Below are 27,487 nucleotides of genomic sequence, written 5' to 3' on the forward strand. Positions count from 1 at the left end.
CATTTCAGAATCTAAGACACAGGCCATTAAATCAACTGGCAATTCCTGCACTCTCAAACAACTTTGGAATTGTTGACTGGCCTCTTAAAAACTCTGAAAAACTAGACATGTGAATGAGAAAACTCCTCCGTGCCCACAAGGTCATTTATGTTTAATCATTTTTATTGTCAACAAATGCTGCATAGTACATCACAGGCATGAAATAAAACTTACAAATTAGATCAGCCATGTTGAATTTTCTGTTAACGAATAACTTTGCCACCCCAACCACAAGGTCATTTATAAAACAGACTATGCCAAGACCGAACATTCCGAGAACTGGAGGAACGGTTCTCCTAGAAATAGGATTACACCTATCGAGCTACTATCATAAGCCTACAGGTTTACTTAAAAGCATCACCTGACCCATGTGCACAAAAAGTGTTAATATGAAAGAAAATTTCCATTAAACTTGGACAAGTATTCCAAGATGTAGACAAATGAATGAGAATCCATCGATACAAAAAAAAAAAAAACACCAAAGGAAAATCTCCAGGAACCATTTGTCAATCAAAACTGTATACATGAATGGTTAAGGAAAAGTGAATTGAAACCTAATGAGCAATTAATAGCTGCAGCCCAGGATAGTGCATTTCGGACAAGATGGTTTACAGCGCAACAAATATCTGCACATTTTGTATGAAACAGCAGGAAAAAGTCATTCATCTGTGAAGTTCTGATGGCACAAAACCTCTATATAAAAAAGACACAACAGGGTGTTACATTGAATCCATTGGAAACGTTTAAACACTACAACATTGTTGTATGGGAAAAACACTGGGATCATGACCCAAAGAGAATCACAGCGAATGAAAAGGTTATGATCACCTACAACATCTCCATTCTGATAGATAAAAAGTTGAATGCCAGGAAATCAGACAGTGGTGAAAAGAGAAAAACACCAGAATAGCATTGATCGTAAAGGTGTCAGTCCGAAGTGACTACTCTTCTAATCGTGTAGAGACAGAAAACATCTTCAAGTACCAAGAAACGCAGTCCAAGACCCAAGAAAATGTGGCAAAAAGGTACAGAAATATTTCCTGTTTCAGTGCCACAGGCATAATTAAAACTAATTTCCTAACACACCTGGATAAATTGCCTGTACATGCAGTACTACTACTACTACTACTATTTAGCATTTCTATAGCGCTACAAGGCATACGCAGCGCTGCACAAACATGCAGCATCTTATAAACTCCAGAAGGAAGCTCTATTTGGCACAAAGCAAACACTGTGCTGAGCATTAGCAATAAATTTGAGCGATGAGATCATACTCCATATTCCCTGGCTTAGGAGTGAGTTTCAATACTGTTACAGTACATGTAAAACTATCTCATTTGGAGTCATGCCCTTCCCCACCCCACAAAAAAAAAGCAATTTTATTCAGCATGTTGCACCAGCGGGAAACCTCTGGAGAAGGTGGGGAAGAGATTATCACTTGACTGCCTAACCTCATTGCTATTAATGAACAAGCACTACCACTTTAATCCTTATGTCGAAAATGATTTCTCTATAGTCGATGACCTCTTACAATCCAATTATCACTCAGGAACCTATATGCAATACCATAATGTATTCTTCTTTACCATGTATGTATGCACCTTAATGCAATACCATTTGTAATTCTGTTACCCGGAAATGGCAACTGCCATTACGGCAAATGTAAGCCACATTGAGCCTGCAAACTGGTGGGAAAATGTGGGATACAAATGCTACAAATAATAATAATAATAATTAACAAACTGAAGAAAAAAGTTGGCTTGGAGGGAACTGGGCTGAGGAAAGGTGTGTGAGGCAAACTGGAGAGAGATTGTGTGTGTGTGGGAGGGAGAAACAGATTTCATATTATTTACAAGAGTCACCGAGTGCAGTTCAGCAACTGGGTCATCTGCATCAGAGGAGAATCCTTGGACTGGCCGTGCCATTAGTGAAGCGGTGATGGGGGGGGGGGGGGGAGGAATCTCCAAAACGGAGGCTCCAGCCTCCATCTGCAAGTGTTCCTGACTCTCACATTAAATGTTTTTTTCCCCCCAAAAGCAGCCCCAACTTGAAAAGTGATGACGATCGTGCACCAGACAGTCTAAGTTCAAGTCTTACTTAGCATGCACAAGAAAAGGGCATAAAAGCTGTGGAAATTGTTCAGACTTTGTGCTGTTACACACAACGCTGTACCTTTTTGCATCACACTACTGGCTGTGGAGAGAGAAAAAAAATAAACTATTTCAAGACATATTACACTCATACACAATGCTTTTAATAAGGCATCCGATTGTCAGCTTTTGTTCAAAGTGTGCAGATACAAGAAATCAGAATATAGAGCAAGCCAACCTTTACTCTAAATATACAATATACATTATAAAACACAAAACATGTTCTATTACAATAATGAATATAAAAACCGTTCACAGACAATAGTTGCTAGTTGACAAAAACCCCTGAAGTATTCTGTAGTCCATTGGGCTTGTAGAAACAGTTCCATCACAAGGTTACTTGGCAGCCTGTTGAAGACACAAAAATTAAGTCCAGGTCATTCAAATGCCCCCAGTACGAGTGTGTAAGTTTTATAAAAGTTCATATTCTGACACCACGGAATTCAAACATGCGTGGGATAAACCTAAAGGAATCCTGTTCAGAAGGAATGGATCCTCAGGAGCTTAGCCGAGATTGGGTGGCAGAGCCGGTGGTGGGAGGCGGAGATGGTGGTTGGGAGGTGGGGATAGTGCTGGGCAGACTTATACGGTCTGTGCCAGAGACGGTGGTGGGAGGCGGGGCTGGTGGTTGGGAGGCGGGGATAGTGCTGGGCAGACTTATACGGTCTATGCCCTGAAGAGGACAGGTAAAAATCAAAGTAGGGTATACACAAAAAGTAGCACATGAGTTTATTTTGTTGGGCAGACTGGATGGACCGTGCAGGTCTTTTTCTGCCGTCATCTACTATGTTACTATGTAAACACTTCATCACAAGCATTTTAATCTGTGAACCCTTTTCTGATTGCTGCTGCCGAGTCCATCTTATCACTCGAGCAGAAGGAGCAGAGAGAATGGCACCTCACCTCCGAGAGATGCAAGTGCAGCAATCCAGGCAAGTCTAACCAATACTATAAGATAACAGCCACTAACTTATAAACCTTGATTCAGCAGCTACGGAATCAATCTGTTGACAAGGAAGAATACCAGTGATGAAAACTTAGTAATACCGTAATTGTTACACAGATGACAAAGCAAAGGCTGGTGAGTGTCAGAAGATCAGTGGTCTACAGATTCAGCCACAACTTCACTTACGGATTGGTTGGGAGGCGGGGATAGTGCTGGGCAGACTTATACGGTCTGTGCCAGAGCCGGTGGCGGGAAGCGGGACTGGTGGTTGGGAGGCGGGGATAGTGCTGGACAGACTTGTACGGTCTGTGCCAGAGCTGGTGGTTGGGAGGCAGGGCTGGTGATGGGGAGGTGAGGATAGTGCTGGGCACACTTATACGGTCTGTGCCTGTGCCAGAGCCGGTGGTTGGGAGGTGGGGCTGGTGGTTGGGAGGCGGGGATAGTGCGGGGCAGACTTCTACGGTCTGTGCCCTGAAGAGCACAGGTACAAATCAAAGTAGGGTATACACAAAAAGCAGCAAATATGAGTTATCTTGTTGGGCAGACTGGATGGACCGTGCAGGTCTGTTTCTGCCGTCATCTACTATGTTACTATGTATGTTACTTTTGCTGGAAACATTTTGCACTTTAACCAACAGAAATAACACTTAAATAACTTTCTGTAAAAAAAAAAAAAAACCCACACACATTAAATCTCCTATGGCAGTGTTTCCCCAAACCGTGGGTCGTGAGCCCAAACAGTCATGCTTGCCTTGTTTGGGGTTGTGATTGGGCAGGCACCTACATAGGAACATGATTTGGTGGGGTTGCAGGCATCGCTGTGGCTGCGAACATGGGATTAAACATAGAACATGACGGCACATAAAGGCCAAATGGCCCCATCCAGTCTGCCCATCCTTAGTAACTACTAACACTTCCTTTCCTAAGGGATCCCACATGCCTGTCCCACACTTTTTAAAACTCTGACAAAGTCCTCGTCTCCACGACTGCCACCGAGAGGCCATTCCACGAATCCACCACGCTTGCAGTGAAAGAGCATTTTCTTAGATTCCTCCTAAGTTCATTTCCTCTTTTCATCATATGCCCCTTCATTCCAGAGTTTTCCTTCATTTGAAAAAAGGCTCGCAACCTGTATATTGAGACCACTGAGGTCTAGCTCCATCTCTACCTGTTTTCAAATCTATGCTGAAAACCCACCTTTTCACTGCTGCTTTTAGCTCCTAGCCACAATTGCCCTCCCCCCTTCTCACCCATTACTTCCCTCACCCATAACTGTCTTGTTTGTCTGTATTACTTAGATTGTAAACTCTTTTGAGCAGGGACTGTCTCTTTGTGTCAGGTGTTCAGCGCTGCGTGCGTTTGGTAGCGCTATACAAATGCTAATAATAATAATATTTAAACATCTCTATCGTATCTCTTCTCTCCAGCCTCTCTTCCAGTGTATACATATTGAGCTTCATGAGCCCGGTCCCTATATGTTTTATGACCAAGGCCACTTACTAATTTTGTAGACACCCTCTGGACCAACTCCATCCTGTTTATATCTTTCTGTAGGTGCGGACTCCAGAATTGCATGGAGTACTCTTAAATGGGGCCTCAACAGAGACTTATACAAGGGCACCATCACTTTTTTTCCCTTTGTCATCCTTCTACTTATGCACCCAAACATCTTTCTGGCTTTGACCGTTGACTTTTCTACTTGTTTGGCCACCTTAAAGTCATCAGACACAATCACCCCCAAGTCCCCTTCTTGTTTCGTACACAAACACTTCACCCTGCATTTCTTAGCATTAAATCTTAGTTGCCAATTATCGGACCATTCTTCAAGCTTCGCTAGATCCTTCTTCATAGCATCCACACCCTCCAGCTGTCCACCCTATTACTAAGTTTGGTATCATCCGCAAAGAGACAAACCTTACCAGACAGCCCTTCCACAATATCACTCACAAATATGTGAAAAAGAGCCAGCCCAAAAACTGAACCCTGCGGTACACTATTGATAACAGCCCTTTCCTCAGAGCTCCATTTACCATTACCCCCGTCTCCTTCCGGTTTGTGGCCACAAGACTTTTGAATAGCACTGTCCTATGCTCATCAAAAAAAAAAAAATAAGTACCATCTCAAAGTACATATAAATATAATGGAATTAGAAAAGGGTAATGAAAATGATAAAGGGAATGCGACAACTTCTCTATGAGGAAAGGCTAAAGAACTTAGGGCTCTTCAGTTTGGAGAAGACAGCTGAAGGGGGGGAGGGGAAATAGAGGTCTATAAAATACTAAAGAGAAATTGAACAAACAGGTACATGTGAATCACTTGTTTACCCTTTCCAAAAATAGTAAACTTAAAACAAATCAGAGAAAATATTTCTTTACAAAATTCTTGATACACCACAAAATGGCCTGCAAAGGCATCAATGCAGTTAACAATAAAATACAACTTGAGAGAGAAGGTGACATGCTTTTACTGCATTCTCTGGCAACGAATTCCAGAGATGAATTACATGTTTATTTTTATTTATTACATTTGTATCCCACATGTTCCCACCTCTTTGCAGGCTCAATGTGGCTTACAATATGTCATGAATAGTGGAAATATGTAAAAATGTTGGGATGCTGAATGAGGGGTACCTACAACCACATCTCTGTGTACTTTTTAAACATGGACGTGAAGGTCACATGCACACACTACTCTTCAACCACACCAGTGGAGGGGAAATAATTTAGCAAACTTCGGTGCCAATACAAATTTTAAGGAACCAGAAGGAAAAAGAATGAAAAATTATAGCTATTTTTTTAATTACATTTTTGTTCTCGTCCTAAGCCCCTTGCCTCTTCTGCACACTGGAAGTGTCTAATTCCACCCTAGCCCCGACTTGGTGGCAGGCACAGAAGTTAAGGTAAATTCCAGGTCCCACTCTGAGGAAGTTTCTTCTGCTTCCAGACAGGGCTGTTCTAAGTTCCTGAATTTCAGCATATTAACAACAGCTGCAGTTCTTGAAACACAAGGTAAACAACCTGAAAAATAAGCTTCTCTAACAAACCTTTACTCCTTCAACTTCTTCCACTCCCGCCTGGGTCATGAGGTCGGCAATATTTTTCTCCAAATCATCGATGCGACCACTCATCTCGTCAAGTAAGCCGAGTTAAAGATCATGAATTTTGCAGCATCCACAACTCTGAACTGAACGATTTCTGTTTTTTTGTTCTCTATTTGGTTTAGCTCTCACAGACAGCTTAAGGAATGAGGTAGGTGAGGCTCTGGCTCAGGGTGCCAAAAGCCCGCTCGACCAGCTCAATGCACACAAACACACAGTTCTCCCCTCTCCATGGTACCCCCGGGCCTGCACACACCTCCCCTCCTGCGAGATCCTTCAGCTTACCCTCCGAAATGTTCTCTTTTGCCTCCCTATCCTGTGGTTTTCAGTACAAACAAGAGAATAGAGGTTTCATGCAAGCCCCATACTCCTCCTCTGCAATGCTAGCTCTTGAGTTCAGGACTTGAACCACAGCACTATATAGTGGTAGGTGGGTGTGTCTGCTGGGGTACCATGGTTTGGAGGACGGGGAGAAAGATGCGTGCTGGAGGTAGGGGCACCACAGGAGAGGGCGGAATAGGAGAAAAGGGCAAACTGGCTAGGTGAGAGCTGATGTGGGCAGGCAGGGAGCCAGAGTGGGGAGGAGGGAGCTGGCTGGAAAATAGCTCATGTGGGCAGGCACTAATGGGGGTACCCAAATAAAAGATGGCTCAGGGTATCACAACCCTTTGAGTCGGCCTTGCCTCCTCTCTCCCAGATGTTCTCAACCAAGTCCTCGGATCATACCAGGCCAGTCAGGTTTTCAGACTACCCTCAATGAAAACGCACGAGACACGTTTGCATAGAAGGGAAGTCAAACGTGCAAATTCTCATGCATATTCAATGCATATCCTGAAAGTGGAGGAGTGGCCAAGTGGTTAGGGTGGTGGACTTTGGTCCTGGGGAGCTGAGGACCTGAGTTCGATTCCCACTTCAGGCACAGGCAGCTCCTTGTGACTCTGGGCAAGTCACTTAACCCTCCATTGCCCCATGTAAGCCGCATTGAGCCTGCCATGAGTGGGAAAGCGCGGGGTACAAATGTAACAAAAATAAAATAGATACTATTGGAGATTCTACATGGAATGTTGCTACTATTGGAGATTCTACATGGAATGTTGCTATTCCACTAGCAACACTCCACGTAGAAGGCTGCGCAGGCTTCTGTTTCTGTGAGTCTGACGTCCTGCACGTACGTGCAGGACGTCAGACTCACAGAAGCAGAAGCCTGCTTGGCCACATTGGTGATTTGCAAGGGCCGACTTCTACATGGAATGTTGCTAGTGGAATAGCAACATTCCATGTAGAATCTCAAATAGTAGCAACAGTGGAGGAGTGGCCTAGTGGTTAGGGTGGTGGACTTTGGTCCTGGGGAACTGAGTTCAATTCCCACTTCAGGCAAAGGCAGCTCCTTGTGACTCTGGGCAAGTCACTTAACCCTCCATTGCCCCATGTAAGCCGCATTGAGCCTGCCATGAGTGGGAAAGCACAGGGTACAAATGTAACAAAAATAAAATAGATACTATTGGAGATTCTACATGGAATGTTGGGCAAGATGTGTCCCAAGGACTGGGTTGAGAACCCCTGCTCTATCCAGTTATATCTTTCATTCTTTTCTCACACAAAAGTGTGCTGTTAGAGGTAGAATTCCATCCTACCCGCTTGGCAGTGCTGCTTTTCCAGAGACACCCTTTTGCCTCTGTTTGTCTTCTGAGCTTGCAGTTGTTTTGAACACTGTCTCTGTGTTTGCCTCATCAGTTATGGTTGTAGGGTACTTATACCCCATCACAATGCCATAATATTTTAGGAGAAAAAAAATTATAGCAGTAGCACCTTCTAGATGTTATTGCACCTTTTTGGTACAAATGTGACACTGTAGGCATGCACCTTGGACCGGGCAGTGAAGTTGAGAAACTTATGACTAAAGGCTTACAACACTTAAAATGTGAATGCTAATCGGGAATATTTCAGCCCGTTTCAAGTGTTTGGGGAATTTCAGTCTTGCTCCCCCCCCCCCCCCCCTCCTAAATCCGCTTGGGAAGGCAGCTCAAGTTTCCACTGCACAATCTGAAAAAAATTCCAAAACTGTGGATACATTTTGGATTTATCTTTAAAGATTAAAAAGGGGGAGGGGGGGAGGGAGCCTAATCCAGTGTGTCAAGTAGCAAGTGCTATGCAGTACCATGTGGAAGGTTCTCAATTTGATATCTGCATCAGCTGCTCCACCTTCTAAGACAACTAGGGCTGGGATACTGCAGAAATAGAATTTCAATACTCAACCACAGAGAAGGGTGGCGTCAAGTGCTACATACAAAAAAAAAAAACCAAGCAAATCCAACACCCCTGTTTTACCAACTTAAATTTCTTAAATTAGCAGAAAATAGATTTTTGGCTTTGTGACAAGAGCTCAACTCTTCAAGGAAAATATGTTAAGATCTAGCCACAATGCAAGTATTTTTCAACAGAACTGTGATAAAAATGTTTCATAAGTTTGATATTACTTGATGCACCATGTGACCCTTTGGGATCTTGTCAGGTGTTTGTGACCTGGATTGGCCACTGTTCGAAAACAGGATACTGGGCTTGATGGACCTTTAGTCTTTCCCAGTATGGCAATACTTATGTACTTTAGGTGGTTTACAAAATATCAAGTAAATCTTAAAAAGATATTTTAAATAAGACGAATTGAAAATAAAATATAGAATTGCAAGGATATTTTTAGACCTATAATAGAGAAAGAGTACTTGGGCTGTCAGTAAGCCTGATCTGAAATAATTCTGAGTGGTCTTTCCCTCCTAACCACTAACCTGTGTTTGAAAATGGATGTGTAGGCTGGTAATTTAAAGAAATAAACTGGTAGAACATACATGTGGAAGGTAGCATTCACTGCCTCTGGGAAGGAGAAAGTCCTTGTCATTGCTTAAGGGTGACACTTAGTGGCTAATCTAGGATCCACGATTAAAGGATTCTAAAAGGAGAGCTGCCCATGGCCAAGGTGTCAAAAAAACCAAAGGAGGGGGGAGGGGGACTGAAATGTTATGAATGCACTGAATAATTCAGAAAAAAAAAAACTGTTTTAAACTTAAAAAAAAGAAACTCTACATACGAGTCTGGGAAAGAAATGATGATCTTGTAAACATGAATTTAAACCCCAACATACTGGATCTTAAAAACTGTTTTGCTACGGGTCAGAATTACTATTGAGAAAACATTCTAACACACTAGAACAGGGATGGAGAACCTCCAGTCCTCGAGGGCAGCAAACCAACTGTATTTTCAGGATACCCTAATATATGCATACAATGAAAATGGTTCCCCCCTCCCTTTGCGAGAACATAGGTCAGCAATATGTTTGGACTGATTGCTCAAAAGAAAAAGCCATGATGCTTCTGAAACAGTTTGCACGATAGCTGGGCGATGCTGTATGCCATGATTATCAACCCTACATTAGAACTATCTATTCAAGTCCCCTCCTTTTCACCCTACAGCCTTAAAAGGTCCAGATTAGAGTACCTGAACTCTACACAGTTCACAGGCTGGCTATAAACTATGAAAATACAGCTCTTCTGTTCCCATAGTAAGAAAAATAAAATTAAACTGAATGTGTTTATGGTTTTGCAGATGTCTGGGTGGTGCTGTGGCCGAGTTTGCTTCACCGACGTTTCAGCCATCTTGCTGAGGCTTTCTTCAGAGTGATTGATGGCTGTATGGTTGGTCTGTGTGCCTTTTATGAGTGGAGGAGTAGCCTAGTGGTTAGTGCAGTGCACTTTGATCCTGGGGAACCGAGTTTGAGTCCCACTGCAGCTCCTTGTGACTCTGGGCAAGTCACTTAACCCTCCATTGCCCCTGGTAGAAAATAAGTACCTGAATATATGTAAACCGCTTTGAACGTAGTTGCAAAAACCTCAGAAAGGCGGTATATCAAGTCCCATTTCCCTTTTATGTAGGGGTTCTTGATCCAGATTAGTTGGCACCTGTCCAACCACATTTAACTCTTGAAGGGGGAAAACTTGTTGATCTCTGTCCAATTTAAACTCTTCGAGCATTTAAACTGGACAGAGACCAACCACCTTTCAGAGTTTAATGGTGATTGGACAGACATCAACCAATTCAGGTCAAGAACTACTACATTAAAAAAAAGTAAAAAAATAAAAGATAGCACATGGCTGTACAACCATCATCCTGAAGAAAGCTACAGAAAGGTGGCTGAAACATTGGTGAACCAAACTCAGACACTGCACCACCCAGACAACTGCAAGAACTATGAAAATACAGCACCTGTAGTTTTGAAGCCTTCATAGTTCTTATAAAAAGAAAGTGTACTATGTTACTATGCAAAGATTTAAATGAATGTCAAGTGCGTATAGAGAGAAGGAAATGAAGGATATTTCTTCCAATGATCTGGTCCGACATGGTCTGAAATTTGTCCTGCATCTGTTGAAGTAAGGTCTGCACCTGTGGAGACAAATTAATTTGTATTTATGGGCCACAGAATCAGAGTACAAACTTCATCATAACCGGTTGTATGTGTGTATTTAAAAAATACCTAAACAGCTTACATTAAAAAAAAAAAACATCTACAAAACTACAAAACCACCTATCAATCCATTAATTAAAACATAAAAACTCTTTAAAATTGTATAGTACTTCTAATTATACACATCTAGAAAACACCTTACAGCATTACCTAGAGGAGAAAGCCTGAACAAAGTAGTAAGTCTTCAACATTCTCTTAAATTATGCAAAGAGGTGCTGAGCCTTGGGTACCCTGGTAGTTTATTCCAAAGCAGTGACCCAGCAATGGAGAAAGCAGCTTGCATAGTGTATATCTATTGATGGTATCAGACCAAAGTTGCCTTAGGGGTTTACATAGCTGAACTACTTGTGACAAATAAAAAAGGCACAGTAGAACAAACTGTTTTATATAAAATAGTTAAAACATCCTATATTACACTAGTAGCCAATGTAACTGTTGCAAACCAGGTGTTACATGTCCCAATTTACCACAACCTAATATCAATCTCACCGTTGCATTCTGGATTGCCTGCAAAGCCTTGCAGCGTGGCTTGGCTATACCCAAGTACAATGTGTTACCATAATCAAGTCTTGTCAATATCAGCATTTGTACTGCCATTCAGAAGTCATACGTATCCAACATGTCTCAATCTACTAATCAATCATGTTTGAGGAAAGCCGATCGTACTCCCTGTTCAATCTGTTTCTGCATCGTTAAACATGAATCCAAACTACTCCCAAACATTTTATATGCTGCCTAACAGGAAGGCATAGTCCTATACGTCTAGCTCCATCTCTACCTGTTTTCAAATCTATTCTGAAAACCCACCATTTCACTGCTGCTTTTAGCTCCTAGCCACAATTGCCCTCCTCTTGTCCCTTCCTCCCTTCTCACCCATTACTTCCCTCACCCGTAACTGCCTTGTTTGTCTGTATTACTTAGATTGTAAGCTCTTTTGAGCAGGGACTGTCTCTTTGTGTCAGGTGTTCAGCGCTGCGTGCGTCTGGTAGCGCTATACAAATGCTAATTATTATTATGTCAAGTATGAACTAAACCGCTCATATCCTGCACCAATCTGTCAACAATACTTCTAGCAGACTCCTTTCCCCAAATCAGTCTGGTTTTCAGACATATCAATGATATAGATTTGCATACCACTAACTACGGCAGTCTGTAGGCAAATCACATTCACCGGATATCCAGAATTAGCAGAACTCAGGGATCAATTTGATTTTCTTGCTATGGATCTAGGGCAAATCTCATTGTAATCAAATATATGCTATTCTACAAGTACACTTGTGCACAAGCTCACAAAAAGCTCTCTCGGGTCAAAAGTATTTGTATTACAGTCATGTCTCTCACAAGCTGGAAAGACACTTGAAAAGATGACATGCATAGAAACAGAATCTAGCAAGTCCAGGAAGAGCAAATTGCAGTGAAAAATGAACATTTAAAACAGTAAAAAGCCATGAATAATATTTTCAAAATCTAAAACACAGAACTCTGCAAGCAATGACTCGACTGCAGTGTCTGGCAGGCAAAAGCTTTGTCCTCGGTTTCCAGGACAGACCTCTTCCATGCATGTTAAGCAGTCACATACTGAGGAGAAATCCTGCAGAACTGAAGGGACACTGTTTCAGGACTTCACAGCTTTCAGTTGGTGCTTCGATAGGAAACGGACTTGGCTGGGAGAGCCCAGATCACTTTGAAACTGAACACAGTGATTTGTTGGTTTCTGCCTTCTGACAGTCTACGATTACCTTATTGAAATAGGCACTGGACCCACTAAAACCTCCAAGATATAAATATAAAATCTCCAACAAATGGGCAAAGAAATCATTTTAATCTTCCACAAAATTTGGTACTAGCTTTACATACAGTGATTTTTTTTTTTTTTTAAGTTTAAACAAGTGGAAAAAGCATGAGAAGCATAGCTCATGGAATCCTTTCCAAACTCTGTGACAAGGGGTAGCTTGAATGCAGTGGCAACCAATCATTCTGTTGGATTGGAAAGAAAAATAAAATGAAACCGAGTGTGATAACGTTATCTAACCATTAGATGTCACTGTCAACAGATTTTAAAAGACTGAGTTTATCTACAGGGTACCACTATCTTACTACAACAAATGAGTCATGTTTCTCCATCACCAGCTGGCAGCACTCATAGCAACCATGAAGAAAAAGGTATAGATCTCAATCACTAGGTTACACAATACAGAATACCCAGTGTACCTGAATGCAACTCACCTTAAGCTATTATTGAAAAACGTGTGAGCCAAATCCAAATAAATAAAAGAAAATTAAATACACCTCTGAATCACTAAGATGCAGCCCGGTAGGGATAAGATTGCAGCAACAATGATCTCTCTGAAACGATTAAATTCATACAAAACAGTGCAGTACAATAACAGATGCTAAAGAGCACAATATCCAGCTTCTAAGAGATGAACACTGGCTTCCAATTTACATGATGGGAGGATTGGAATCCGGTGGATGCTTGGAATGCCCTCCCGCGGGAGGTGGTGGAGATGAAAACGGTAACGGAATTCAAACATGCGTGGGATGTGCATAAAGGAATCCTGTGCAGTAGGAATGGATCCTCAGAAGCTTAGCCGAAATTGGGTGGCGGAGCAGGTGGGGGAAGACGGGTTGGTGGTTGGGAGGCGAGGATAGTGGAGGGCAGACTTATACGGTCTGTGCCAGAGCCGGTGATGGGAGGCGGGACTGGTGGTTGGGAGGCGGGAAATACTGCTGGGCAGACTTGTACAGTCTGTGCCCTGAAAAAGGCAGGTACAAATCAAGGTAAGGTATACACATATGAGTTTATCTTTTGTTGGGCAGACTGGATGGACCATGCAGGTCTTTTTCTGCCGTCATCTACTATGTTACTATGTTATGTTATGTATGATTGCTCTTCAAGTCTCTTTGCATCCAAGTGCTGCATTCGATCTTGTAGAGTCGTTGCAAGAGCAGAGAATGATCTACAACACTAGAATTAGGGATCACGTTCCCTATTTGGTTTCAATCTTTTCTAGCTGATCGCTCATTCTTTGTAAGCTGTTCAGACACAAAATCTGCCGCACACAAAATTGTTTGGGTGGTACTTCCAGGAATCATCTTATCCCCAGTCTTGTTCAATATTTTTATATCAGTCCCTTGGCAATACTGATTCAAGACTGTGTTATTTCTGTGCAGAAGACAGAGTCCCACAGCTGCTCAAAATTACTTTTAAATTCTTTTGCTCATCTACCTTACAAATACTTTAAACGCAATCGATCAGTTACATACATTTGCTGACATATGTTTTTTTGTTCTCTAGACAGCTTTTCCAGTATTGTGGACGGATCACTTACCTTTTAAAAGGGTCTTCTCCCTTTCACAACCTCAGGGATTGGACCTCCGTTTTTCCCTTTTTAAACTTTCACAGAAACCCCAGGTAGAGCAGCTACCATATGCTACCTCTATGTGTTCTTGCCTCAGCTCTCCACTACTAAGTCACCTGTTCTGTTAACACTGCTCCAGCACTTCGGAAGAACTGTTCAGGCACATTCCTCAAACAGACAACGTTCCCTATTTTCGTATTGCATTCTCTCATGGTTCTTATTTACGTTGGATCCAAGAAGCCACCATGCTGGGACCTGTGGTGGCGACGCCTGCATCATAAGACTCACCCCCTAATTCAGTCCTCTCACCCAGTATCAGTGGTGTGCTGGAGCAGGCTCTCACAGGCTCGCAAGAGCCGGTTGTTAAGTTTTTAAGAATTTTGGGAGCCAGTTGTTAAAGTACAGCCCTCCATGGCTACTTTAACAACTGGCTCCTTGTTTCCAGCTCTGGGCAGCAGGCTGAGACTTCTCGAGCATGTGAGAGAAGTTCCAGCATGCTGCTCAGAGCAAGACCTTGGGAGTGGTGGCAGTCCATTTATTGGCTGCCAGCAAAGGTATGCCTAGCATGCCTGCACGAAGGGAGGGAGGAGAGAGAGGTAAGTGTTGCCCCCCCCCCCCTCCGGCCACCCCTGGCCCTTCCAACTGCAGAGCTGGCTACGTCCGGAGAAAAAGCCGGTTGTTAAAAATTTACCAGCACACCCCTGCCCAGTATTAACTACTTACGGACCAAACTGACCTTTTTCACCCGTTCCTGCTACCATTGACTAACGCATCCAGGCTCCAGTCTGCTGCCCATCTTCTCAGAAGCTTCCAAAAAGCCAGCACCACTACCAGCAATGAAAATTCTATACTTTTACCTCTCACCTGTTACAGAACTGAAGCAATCGAACAAAATAAAACATGGAAAAGAAAATAAGATGATACCTTTTTTATTGGACATAACTTAATACATTTCTTGATTAGCTTTCGAAGGTTGCCCTTCTTCCTCAGAAGGGCAACCTTCGAAAGCTAATCAAGAAATGTATTAAGTTATGTCCAATAAAAAGGTATCATCTTATTTTCTTTTCCATGTTTTATTTTGATTGATTTCTATTGATAACCTTAAGAGTGGACTAACACGGCTACCACACTCCTCTACTTAAGAACTGAAGCAAGAAATGAGACAGGCAAATACCAAATCTCTTCCACCTACCACAAATCTCACAATCTTAGAGAAGGGATACCTCTACTGAACTCCACAATTCTCTTATGCTCAAAAAGGGATACTTACTTCCCACAATGGGGTGGCTGGACCAATTTTTTGACCACATGGCATTGACTAGAAAACTTGGAGACTGGTTGTTTGGTCCCATAAAAAAGGACGACACCCTTTGCTCGCCTCCCACATCAACAGGTCAATTCAAATCTTCCAAGTATCCAGCAATACCGTTGGTCACAGACTTTATATTTGGTTCCACTGACAAACAGCCAATAGCCCAGTTTGCATTCAAGTTTTAAAAATAAAAACAAAAATATGCAGTTATATTTTTCTCCAAACACCATCCAAGCACACAGAATAGTAGGAAAATTATTCTCAAGTATGGAGAAGATAAATTACCCCCGATTTTAAAAACTGGCATTTGCAACTAAATCGATTCTGCCTCTTCTTTTGTAGAAGGTAATGTGATCTATATATATAAAACTCACCCTCAATGTTCTATTGGCTTCTGACGTCACTGAAGCCAAGGTTCGTATGTTCGAAGCTCTGAAGCCTCGAAAATCACAGTGTCTGGGCCCCGCCCTCGCGTCAAACGTTATGACGTTGAGGGCAGAGGCGGAGCAATTCACCGCCCTCGCGTCAAACATTATGATGTTGAGGGCGGAGGCGGAGCAATTCACCAACATCGACGATGGGTGGGCGGGGGGGGGGAGGGGGGGGGCACAGGAAAGCCTTGCTTGCGCCCGTTTCATTGGCTCCAGAAATGGGCCTTTTTTTACTAGTTGTATAATAAAATACCTAAGTAAGAAAAACAAATATACAACTATTGCTCCAATTTTTGCTCATCTAGCTAAAAATGATTTTAGTAAAAGGGAGTTAAGACATGGGCTGGTTTAACGAGATGCAGGGAAATTCACCTTCTCAAAAGCCACAATTTCTGTTTCACATGTTGCACCCAGGTATAGGGCAGCAGGTTTCCCCCTGGCACATCTCTTTGCATGATCACAAGTGTTTCCAAATTCAGCTCAAGGCTCACAGCATCCAAGATGAACTTTGAAGGCATAGCAATGCTAACAGAGCTTGACCCCCATATTAGAGGTGTGCACCTGATCTGGTTCCCAGCACCACCCCATCCCCAGACAACTGTATTCCATCATCACCCCCATCCCCAGAATTTCCTTTTCCCATCCCTGTACACAACCCACATTGAAAATATCTTGTAAATTCAAACAAAGCATAAAATGTGTCCTATAGCTTGTTAAAATTTAAGCACAAAACAATAGGCGTTACTTTGAAAAATATGCAAGATTTTTCAAAATATTTTTGTATTGTTATTATTTATTTTAGCTGTGGTGCTGGTGTTTCATGTTTCCAAACCAAGCTGTGCACGGGAACATAATCTGGTCCCCATCACCTCAGATCTGCCCCATCCCTATGGTATTAATGAATGTTTTGTCACCAACATCATGGATTCCCACAGGTTTCACATTCTCCCCATCCTCATGCACACCTCTACCCCATACCCAGCAGGCTCACCACTGCCGTCATATCTTGCACAGTCTTGGGATCAGCCTCAGACATTCTCTTGGCACTTGTTCTTCAGGTTAGATCTCCTCACAGATCTGAAATATGAAAACAATTGTATGGGGACCTTTAATTCTTTTTCTTTTCTTTCTTTTTTTTTTGCAACACACAATAAAGTTGAAAACAATGGAAATGTGTACTTGAAGCAAATATTTGTAACTCTCTTGCAACACTTGTACACAAGGCAGAGGAAAAATGCAATCAATATAAAACAGTGCTCAAGCATTTATTAGAGCACATTTTAGATATCATTGATTCTCTTCCTTGGTATAGATGATGGACTCTTGGATGGGGTTAAAAAAGCTCTGAGAGCATGCATCCCCAGAACTGGATCCACTCTTGCCTTGCTAAATTTTAAGAATGTTTTGATTTAATTTAAAAAGGGCACTATTAAATTGCTATAGAATTCTAGATTTGTTTTGCTGCTAATTTCCTTTTTAATTTTCCTACTTTTAACTTATTCCTTTCCCTTTCCTCAGCCTTCCCTCCTCTCTCCAGCCACTCTCCATTTTGCACATTCATTTCTGCTTACATTTCCCTCAGCTTCTGAATTTCCTTTCCCCAAGCACTCTCTCATACCCATCTTTTTCCACCATCACTCCCTAAGCCCAGGCAGAAAGTAGAACATAACTGCCTTCAGCCCAATTGCAGTAGCAATGGCCTTCCTTGGCCTAGCTGCAGCTCTTCCTTTTTTTTCCAGCTAAGAAACAAACAACCATCCCACCCACCGCCTTCCCTGAGCACAGTGCATATGGCAATAGCTGCAACTACAGCATAGACTGTCAATATCCATACTACTACTACTACTATTAGCTCTATTCATAGCTGTTTTGAATAACACTGCCTAGATCCAAAGGGGCAGGCAATCATGGACTGCACAGTATCCGCTCTCCTTGTGTTGCAGATTGTTCACCTCTACCTACACCATGAGACAAACCACAACACAGAAAGTGATGACAGATGAAGACTGGAAGGGCTATCTACTGTGCCAATTTAATTCCTAGTGCACTAGCCAGAGACCCCAGCTTATCTCTGTCTCAGCCTTACTTCTACATAATTAGGGATCACCTTTGTAATACAAGGTTTTCCTGAATTCTGTTATCCACTACCCCTTTCAGTGAAGGCATATCATTCCAAAGTTGTTCCTCAGTCTACCTTTTTGGAGTCTCATACTGTGGCCTCTTGTTCTAGAGCAGGGCTACTGAAATGTTTTGAATGGAATTCCCAAAAAACGTTGACTCTCTGAAAGTCGGGATCTACAAACTACCATGTGCACCTCATCTCCCCCCCCCCCCCCCCCCCCCACCCAGCCAATATTCAACATTTCTCTCTCCTTTCCCTCCACTCTCTCGGGTCTAACATATCTCTATCTTGCTTCCTTCCCTTCCTCCATCCATCCCACTGACCAGTGTCTCTCTTTCCCCCTCTGCCTCCAGGTCCAACATATCTCCAACTGGCTTCCATGCCTCCCTCCCATTGTCTGGCATCTCTCACTCCTGCCCAACATATCTTTCCATCTCTCCCCCACCCTCCCAATCCCAGTGCTTCCCCTGTGTCTGACCCTGCCCCCAACCCCCCCTCGCTTTACCTTAAATTGTTTCGCTGTCCAGGCCACCAGCAACAGCGATTCACTCAGTCTATCTGCCTCCAAGCCTGAAGCCTGCTTTCTGCTGTGTGCCATCCTTGCAGAAGCAGAGGTTAGGTCAGAAGAGGGCAAGATGCAGCAGAGAGTAGGCTCCACACTCAGCAACAGATGGCCTGAGAGAATCACTGCCACTGCCGATAACCCAGACATTGAAACAATTTAAAGTAGACCAAGGGGAGATGTTCAGTCTGCCCCTGCCATGATGCCAGGATGGGAAAAAAAACTGGCATTCTGAAGCTCCAAACGTGAAGGTTTGGTGGTCTAGATTGTGGACTACAGGCTGCCATTTTGGAAGACCTGTTCTAGAATATTGTTTGGTCCATGTGCACTGACAAAAGAGGAACATTTTGCACATTAGATCTCCCACTCCCCACCCAGGTCTTTTGCAAGCTAGTAAAGACAAGCATACATAACTACCAGGAGTCTAGTACAATGCGAAGTGGTCAAGAATAAAACAATCTCAAAAGATGAGTGTTTAGTCTGGTCCTGAATATGGATAGGGGGGGGGGGAGCATGACACACTGACTGAGGAAGTCTGCTTCAAGCAAATGGTGCAACAAGGGAAGTTAACAAAGGAGATGATGGGCACCAATGTGTCCTACCTGTCTGTCCTTCCCTTATCCCTTATTTGTCCTGTCTGTCCTGATTTAGATTGTAAGCTCTTTTGAGCAGGGCCTGTCTTCATGTTCAATTGTGAAGCGCTGCGTACGACTGGTAGCGCTACAGAAATGATTTGTAATAGTAGTAGTAATACGATCGACTTGCTAGACAAAAAAAAAAAATCACGACCTTCAATTATGTTGTGCCACCAATCAACTAACATGACTTCAAGTTTATTTAAGTCACTGCTCACACTGTTTATTCACTCAGCAGCACTAATAAAAAAAAAAAAAGTGCGCTCCCCCTCCCCCCCCCCCAATACTAAAGACAATGAACTAAAGTACTCCACTACTCGTCTTTTCCCCGTGAGCACATTCCATAACTTGCTCTCCCGTTCAACCCCAGCCTGCTCGATTTATTTAGGAGCATTAAATGGTAAGCTCTTTGAGCAGGGACTGTCTCTTTTTGTGTATGGTGTACAGTGCTGCGTATGCCTTGTAGCGCTATAGAAATGATAAGTAGTAGTAGTAGTAATGTAGAAGCCTGCCCTTGCAGATCAGCAACACAGCCGCGCAGGCTTCTGTTTCTGTGAGTCTGACGTCCTGCACGTATGTGCAGGACGTCAGACTCACAGAAACAGAAGCCTGCGCGGCTGCGTTGCTGATCTGCAAGGGCAGGCTTCTAGATGGAATGTTGCTAGTGGAGGAGTAGCCTAGTGGTTAGTGCAGTGGAACATGGGATGTTGTTACTATTTGAGATTCTGGAATGTTGCTATTACTTGAGATTCTACATGGAATGTTGCTACTATTGGAGATTCTGTTGCTACTATTTGAGATTCTACATGGAATGTTGCTATTCCACTAGCAACATTCCATACTTAGATTGTGAGCTCTTTGAGCAGGGACTGTCTTTTTGTGTATGGTGCACAGCGCTGCGTATGCCTTGTAGCGCTATAGAAATGATAAGTAGTAGTAGTAGTAATGTAGAAGCCTGCCCTTGCAGATCAGCAACGCAGCCGCGCAGGCTTCTGTTTCTGTGAGTCTGACGTCCTGCACGTACGTCAGACTCACAGAAACAGAAGCCTGCGCGGCTGCGTTGCTGATCTGCAAGGGCAGGCTTCTAGATGGAATGTTGCTAGTGGAGGAGTAGCCTAGTGGTTAGTGCAGTGGAACATGGGATGTTGTTACTATTTGAGATTCTGGAATGTTGCTATTACTTGAGATTCTACATGGAATGTTGCTATTCCACTAGCAACATTCCATATTTAGATTGTGAGCTCTTTGAGCAGGGACTGTCTCTTTTTGTGTATGGTGTACAGCGCTGCGTATGCCTTATAGCGCTATAGAAATGATACATAGTAGTAGTAGCATTAGCAAAAAAAAAAAAAAAAAACCCAGAACGTTACTGTTAGGCCACTTAGAACCCTCTGAAGACTAGCCAGGCCTTCTGAGGTTTTTCCTTTGCTATCATTTACTGTATTACCATAGCTACAAAACAAAAACAGCAGAGATAACAAACCTCACTCCCAGAGCCCCTCCCCCTCTCTGTCCCACCCTCCCCGGTCCGGCATTTCTCCCTCATTCTGAAACACCCACGTCCGCCACCTACCTTCAAGGCCGCCGTTCGTACAGGTTCACCTACACCGACTCTTTCCTAATCCTTTCTGCGGCGGGCAGTGTCAGTGTTCCGCCCCCCTCTACAACGACTTCCTGTTTCCCGCCCGGCAGACCACGGCAGGAAGTTGCGTCAGAACAGGGGCGGTCCCAAGAAGGTGAGCTAAAACAGGAGACGAAGTGACGTCACAACGCTCCAGCCAATTAGGTTACACCCTTCCCCGCTTAGTCGTCGTCATCGTAGTAGCTCAAAACAAAGCAAGCAGATCTAGGAGCTGCTGCATCCGTGTGGTCGTTGTTTATTGCTGGAAGCGTTTTAATTTAATTCAAGACAGTTTGTGCAGCATATGGACGTACACAGAGGAAATGTAATAACGGAATAACTTTTCTTAGAGTAGCAAGATCCTTTTGTAATAGCAAATGTTAATCTTATATATTTTTCTAGTACTCATGATGTAATGTAAGCCACATTGAGCCTGCAAAGAAGTGGGAAAATGTGGGATGAAATAAATAAATAAATAGTAATCAGCGTGTCGTTTGGAGGGGCTGGTTATAGGCACAGCACACCCTAGCATGTATTATATTTATGCAGAGATTTTTTTTTTCTCCTGGTTCAGGGCCACTTAAACCGACATCATGTTATGAGAATCAGGTGCTCAACATTCAGAGTTTCTATTTATTTATTTAGGACATTTATATCCCACATTAAACATGAATTATTTTTGAAACCTGGGAGCATTTAAAATCTTTTTTTTGTTCCTGGCCTACATGAAAAGAAAAAGATGGCATGTGAGAACTTGCTCATTTTGTTTTGTGGAATGCAGTGGTAAATTATAAAAATGCACTTGATATTTTTTATTACTATTATTTAATCTTAAAAAGACATATTGAATAATGAGGGCAGAGCTACCCAGAGTCAGTCTAAATGTGCTAACATTGTCTGAACATGTCCAAGACAGCTCATCGTCTTTCCACCAAAACCCACTTCTCCTCTTCCTCCACTTTCTATCTCAGTTGATAACACCCTCATCCTCCCCGTCTCATCTGCCCGCAACCTCGGAGTCATCTTCGACTCCTCCCTCTCCTTCTCGGCACACATCCAGCAAATAGCCAAGACCTGTCGCTTCTTCCTCTTCAACATTAGCAAAATTCGCCCTTTCCTCTCTGAACACACCACCTGAACTCTTGTCCACCCTCTCATTACCTCTCGCCTTGACTATTGCAACTTACTCTTCACCGGACTCCCACTTAGCCATCTATCCCCCCTTCAATCTGTTCAGAACTCTGCTGCACATCTTATATTCTGCCAGAACCGATATACTCATATCACCCCTCTTCTCAGGTCACTTCACTGGCTTCCAATCCGATACTGCATTCAGTTCAAGCTTCTCCTTCTTACCTACAAATGTACTCAATCTGCTGCCCCTCACTACCTCTCTACCCTCATCTCCCCTTATGTTCCCACCCGAAACCTCCGTTCACAGGACAAATCCCTCCTCTCAGTACCCTTCTCCACCACTGCCAACTCCAGGCTCCGCCCATTCTGCCTCGCCTCACCCTATGCCTGGAACAACCTTCCTGAGCCCTTACGTCAAGCCTCCTCCCTGCCCATCTTCAAGTCTCTGCTTAAAGCCCACCTCTTCAATGCTGCCTTCGGCACCTAACTCTTACCTTCAGGATATCCAGACTGCCCCAATTTGACTGCCCCTATCGAATTGACTACTCACTTGTCCTTTAGATTGTAAGCTCTTTGAGCAGGGCCTGTCCTTTTATGTTAAATTGTACAGCGCTGCGTAACCCTAGTAGCGCTTTAGAAATGTTAACTAGTAGTACTTCAGCACACTGTTAGCCACCAAGTTCAAACAAAGTTAATTGTGTTCAGTGGAAAATAAATTTGTTGTCTCAGGCTGCCTGCTGTGTGAATATTCCATCATGTTTCATTATTGCTACTATGTATTACATATTACGGGCATTTGCAATAAACTTTGATTGTTTTAACTTGTTTATCCAGACCTTACATGCAAACAGTTTTGCTTTTTAAACCCAAAGGTGAATCCTAAGGGTGGTTGAACAATTAGGTATAAACTGTATTGTTTCAGACTTTTCTTGTTTTGGAGTGCTTTGGGTCCTGTTAATCTATACATCTGCTGTCAGGAATTTTGAAGGATGGAAATAAGAAAATAAAAATTAAATTGTGGGTGTACTGTGTAGAAGTTGTTGATTACTTTTGCAATGTGATTGATGCCTGTTCTATGTGCATGTGATCATATTTGAATAACTTCCTATACTTAGGCTATGATTTCTGAACATGTGGCATCATTAGAGCACAAACGTTTAAATGCCCAGTTGAGTATATATGCTAATCTCAAACTTTGTTAAATGTTTCAGACATATCCTTCTACTTGCTTCCCTACACCCCTTCCCGTGCACTCCGCTCCATGGATAAATCCTTCTTATCTGTTCCCTTCTCCACTACTGCCAACTCCAGACTTCGCGCCTTCTGTCTCGCTGCACCCTACGCCTGGAATAAACTTCCTGAGCCCCTACGTCTTGCCCCATCCTTGGCCACCTTTAAATCTAGACTGAAAGCCCACCTCTTTAACATTGCTTTTGACTCGTAACCACTCGCCTCCACCTACCCTCCTCTCTTCCTTCCCATTCACATTAATTGATTTGATTTGCTTACTTTATTTTTTGTCTATTAGATTGTAAGCTCTTTGAGCAGGGACTGTCTTTCTTCTATGTTTGTGCAGCGCTGCGTACGCCTTGTAGCGCTATAGAAATGCTAAAGAGTAGTAGTAGTAGTAGTAGTAATGATATAACTGGACCTTTATACATTGACCCAACATGGGCCATGTTTCGGCACTAAACACCTGCATCAGATATATAAGTGTAGACTCTTAAATATTATTTAAAAAAGGGGGGGTGGCCCCAACTCTACTAAGCATGGACCAAAATTGCTACCACCTCATAGTGCAGCAAGATACAGTCCTATTGCCTGAGGACAGCGTCTTACCAATCTATGAGATGGTAGCAGTTATGGTCCATGCTTGACTCTTGATGCAGGCATTTAGGGCTAGATTCTATATATGGTGCTTAGGCATATTCTCTAAAGTGTGCCTACATTTTATAGAAGAGGCTTAAATTTCTGTGTGGTATATAGAACATGCCAAGAACCTCTCCACGTGACCAAATATAGTTGTGGCCATTTACGCCATGTTTTACTTAGCATAAATCCCGACACCTAATCTGTAACAAAGTGCATAGATTTTAGAAATACCCATGCCCCGCCCATGGCCATGCCCCCATTCCAACTATGTGACTTAGAATTTATGCGCACCATGTTACAGAATAAGCTTAGTGAGTTGTGCACGTAAATCTTAATACCAATTATTGCTGCTAACTGCTTGTTAACATCCAGGTAACAGTGCTGATTAGCTAGTTAATCAATTACGTTCCGTGCATTATTATAGAACTAGTAAAAGAAGCCCGTTTCAGAGCAAATGAAACAGGCGCTAGCAAGGTTTTCGTCGCCAACACTCCCCCCCTCCCTCCCTGGCCAACCCCTTCGTTGTTCTGCCATTGCTCCGCCCTCAAGGGCGGGGCCCGGAGCGATTTCCCACCCCTCCCTGCCAACCCCTTCGTTGGTCTGCCATTGCTCCGCCCTCGAGGGCGGGGCCCGGAGCCATTTCCCACCCCTCCCTGCCTCCCTCCCTGCCAACCCCTTCGTTGTTCAGCCATTGCTCCGGCCTCGAGGGCGGGGCCCGGAGCGATTTTGGTGGCTTCACCACCACCACGAACCTTCGAACCTTTTTGAAGGACGTCAGAGCTTGGCTTCACTGATGTCAGTGTCCTCAGAACGTTGAGGGTGAGTTTTATTATAGTAGATATGCTTTGATTTCCACACAAAAATTAAGGCAAGATATATAGAATCCGGTAGTTAGTGCTGAAACACAGCCTGTGTCAGGTCATTGAATAAAGAAGTGAAGACCCTTATACAATTTATTAAGATTTTGCTCACACCTTTTTCAGTAGTAGCTGAAGGTGAGTTACATTCAGGTACACTTGATATTTCTCTGTTCCAGGAGGGCTTATAGTCTTAAGCTTGTGCCTGAGGCCATGGAGGGTTAAGTGACTTGCCCAAGATCACAAGGAACAGCAGTGGGATTTGAACTGGCCATCTCTGGATTGCAAGACCGGTGTTCTAACCACTAGGCCACTCCTCCACTCTGCAATGTACATATATACAGTGTGCTTTGGTATTTGTGTACTCTTTGGGCTGGGAGTGTCCATAAAGGCACTCAGCAAGTACTGAGCTTTAATAAATGGATCCCTAATGGAAATTAGCGTGTGCTAAGTACTACATGGCCTGTAGGGTGCTCAGCATTTAGCACGCACTGTCTGTTATAAAATAGAGGCCCTGTTCACTAAGCCGCATTGTAGGCACGCTAGTGTTTTTAGCGCACACTAAAAATTAGAACCGTATGGGTGTCTCTAGCATTAGCGCACGCACTAAAAATGCTAATGCATCTTATAAACAGGGACCTAGGTGTCTTAAGAACCTCTGACATGGCATCCTACTATAAAAGGGATGGGCAATCTCAGTCCTCAAGGGCTGCAACCCAGTCGGGTTTTCATGATTTCTCTAATGCTTCTTAATTTGTTCTGTAAACCGCATTGAACTTGAGCTTTCTTGGGAAAATGTGGGTTAGAAATGTCATAATAACTCCAGGCTTCGTTCCTTTTCCCTCGCGGCTCCTTATGCCTGGAATAAACTTCCTGAGCCTGTACGTCTAGCTCCATCTCTACCTGTTTTCAAACCTATGCTGAAAACCCACCTTTTCACCACTGCTTTTGGCTCCTAGCCACTACTCAATTGCCTCCCCTTGTTCCTTCTCACCCAGTACTTCCCTCGCCCTTAATTGTCTTGTCTGTCTGTATTATTTTTAGATTGTAAGCTCTATTGAGCAGGGACTGTCTCTCTATGTCAGGTGTTCAGCGCTGCATGCATCTGGTAGCGCTATACAAATGTTAATAATAATAATAATAAATACCGTATTTTTCGGACCATAAGACGCACCGGACCATAAGACGAACCTAGGTTTTAGAGGAGGGAAATAGGAAAAAAAAAATTTTCCTTTTTCCCTCCTCTAAAACCTAGGTGCTCCGGTGCGTCTTGTCCGAGTTCGGGATCGCTCTCCCCTACTTACGTGACGCGATGTTCCCTGGTGGTCTAGTGACGTCGGGGCAGGAAAGAGCCCCCTCTTTCCTGCCCAGCGCGCTGCTCTCCGTCCTCCTGACTGGTTCCTGACGGTCTCAGCGAGATTCAAAATGGCCGCCGAGACCGTCAGGAACCAGTCAGGAGGACGGAGAGCAGCGCGCTGGGCAGGAAAGAGGGGGCTCTTTCCTGCCCCGACGTCACTAGTCCACCAGGGAACATCGCGTCACGTAAGTAGGGGAGGGCGATCCCGAACTCGCTACCTTCGGACTATAAGGCGCACCCCCCATTTTCCTCCCAAATTTTTTGGGAAAAAAGTGCGTCTTATAGTCCGAAAAATACGGTAAATAAATGTGCATGCAATCTATTTGCATACAACTAAGGCAGTGCATGCAAATAGATCTCATGTATATTCATTGGGAGAAATCCTGAAAACCCGACTGGGTTATCTACCCCTGTGCTATAAAATCAGGCTCATACCATATGAAGTGCATGCTACATAGTCTCATGATATACTTTTAGGTGTGTGAACCATGCATAGGGCCCTGTTTACTAAGGTGTGCTCTAGCATTTTTAGCAAGCGCTAAAAATTAGCACACGCTAATGTTAGAGACACCCATAGAAATATATGGGTATCTCTAACATTAGCACACCTACAGCGCAGCTTAGTAAACAGGGCCCATAATTTTGCAAACCTATTTCTATGTGTAAAATGCTGTTTTGTATGTAAAAAAAAATTATAAAATTATCCCCATCATTAGCGAGTCTACATTTTCAACTTGTATTTAGTTTAATTTGGCTTATTTATTCTTCTGTTTTTTTTTTTTTCTTTTTTTTTTTTTTTGGCTGTCTCACTCTGCAACTGTTCCTAAGCTGTTTGCTGGATCAGCTACAGATTGTACTTCAACTTCAAATGAAATATTAGACGGCTGTAATAGTACAGAGTGGGGGAGTGGCCTAGTGGTTAGGGTGGTGGACTTTGGTCCTGGGGAACTGAGGAGCTGAGTTTGATTCCCATGTCAGGCACAGGCAGCTCCTTGTGACTCTGGGCAAGTCACTTAACCCTCCATTGCCCCATGTAAGCCGCATTGAGCCTGCCATGAGTGGGAAAGCGCAGGGTACAAATGTAACAAAAATAAAATAGATACTATTGGAGATTCTACATGGAATGTTGCTACTATTGGAGATTCTACATGGAATGTTGCTATTCCACTAGCAACATTCCATGTAGAAGGCTGCGCAGGCTTCTGTTTCTGTGAGTCTGACGTCCTGCACGTACGTGCAGGACGTCAGACTCACAGAAGCAGAAGCCTGCGCGGCCACATTGGTGATCTGCAAGGGCCGACTTCTACTACATGGAATGTTGCTAGTGGAATAGCAACATTCCATGTAGAATCTCAAATAGTAGCAACAGTGGAGGAGTGGTTAGGGTGGTGGACTTTGGTCCTGGGGAACTGAGGAACTGAGTTTGATTCCCATGTCAGGCACAGGCAGCTCCTTGTGACTCTGGGCAAGTCACTTA

The 27,487-nt window shown here is 43.3% G+C and overlaps 1 protein-coding gene across 2 annotated transcripts; it reads right to left on the minus strand.

Moving 5' to 3' along the window:
- Positions 1-2,269: 2,269 nt before the first annotated feature.
- Positions 2,270-20,851, minus strand: HSBP1 (heat shock factor binding protein 1). 2 transcript variants are annotated; one of them, XM_030204522.1, is made up of 5 exons: positions 20,743-20,851; positions 16,842-16,927; positions 10,597-10,663; positions 6,179-6,270; positions 2,270-2,537 (listed from the first exon to the last, which is right to left on the minus strand). In XM_030204522.1, exons 2-5 carry the CDS (start codon positions 16,884-16,886, stop codon positions 2,526-2,528), a joined length of 216 nt encoding a protein of 71 aa, XP_030060382.1. In that variant the 5' UTR covers positions 16,887-16,927; positions 20,743-20,851; the 3' UTR covers positions 2,270-2,525. The 2 variants fall into 2 exon arrangements, with proteins under 2 accessions (XP_030060382.1, XP_030060383.1); XM_030204523.1 differs by having other exon boundaries at positions 16,842-16,915; positions 20,743-20,849.
- Between the last annotated feature and the right edge of the window lie 6,636 nt (positions 20,852-27,487).

This window comes from Microcaecilia unicolor, chromosome 5 (genome assembly GCF_901765095.1).
Source record: "Microcaecilia unicolor chromosome 5, aMicUni1.1, whole genome shotgun sequence".
NCBI lineage: Eukaryota > Metazoa > Chordata > Amphibia > Gymnophiona > Siphonopidae > Microcaecilia > Microcaecilia unicolor.

Excerpts from the sequence above, each read along its gene's own strand:
- HSBP1 (XM_030204522.1), bottom strand. The coding sequence starts at position 16,886 with ATGTCTGAGGCTGATCCCAAGACTGTGCAAGATATGACGGCAGTG. Across the intron at positions 10,664-16,841 it reads TGCAAGATATGACGGCAGTG|GTGCAGACCTTACTTCAACA; the intron begins GTGAGCCTGCTG and ends TTGTCTCCACAG. Across the intron at positions 6,271-10,596 it reads GGACCAGATCATTGGAAGAA|TTGACGAGATGAGTGGTCGC; the intron begins ATATCCTTCATT and ends AACTCGGCTTAC.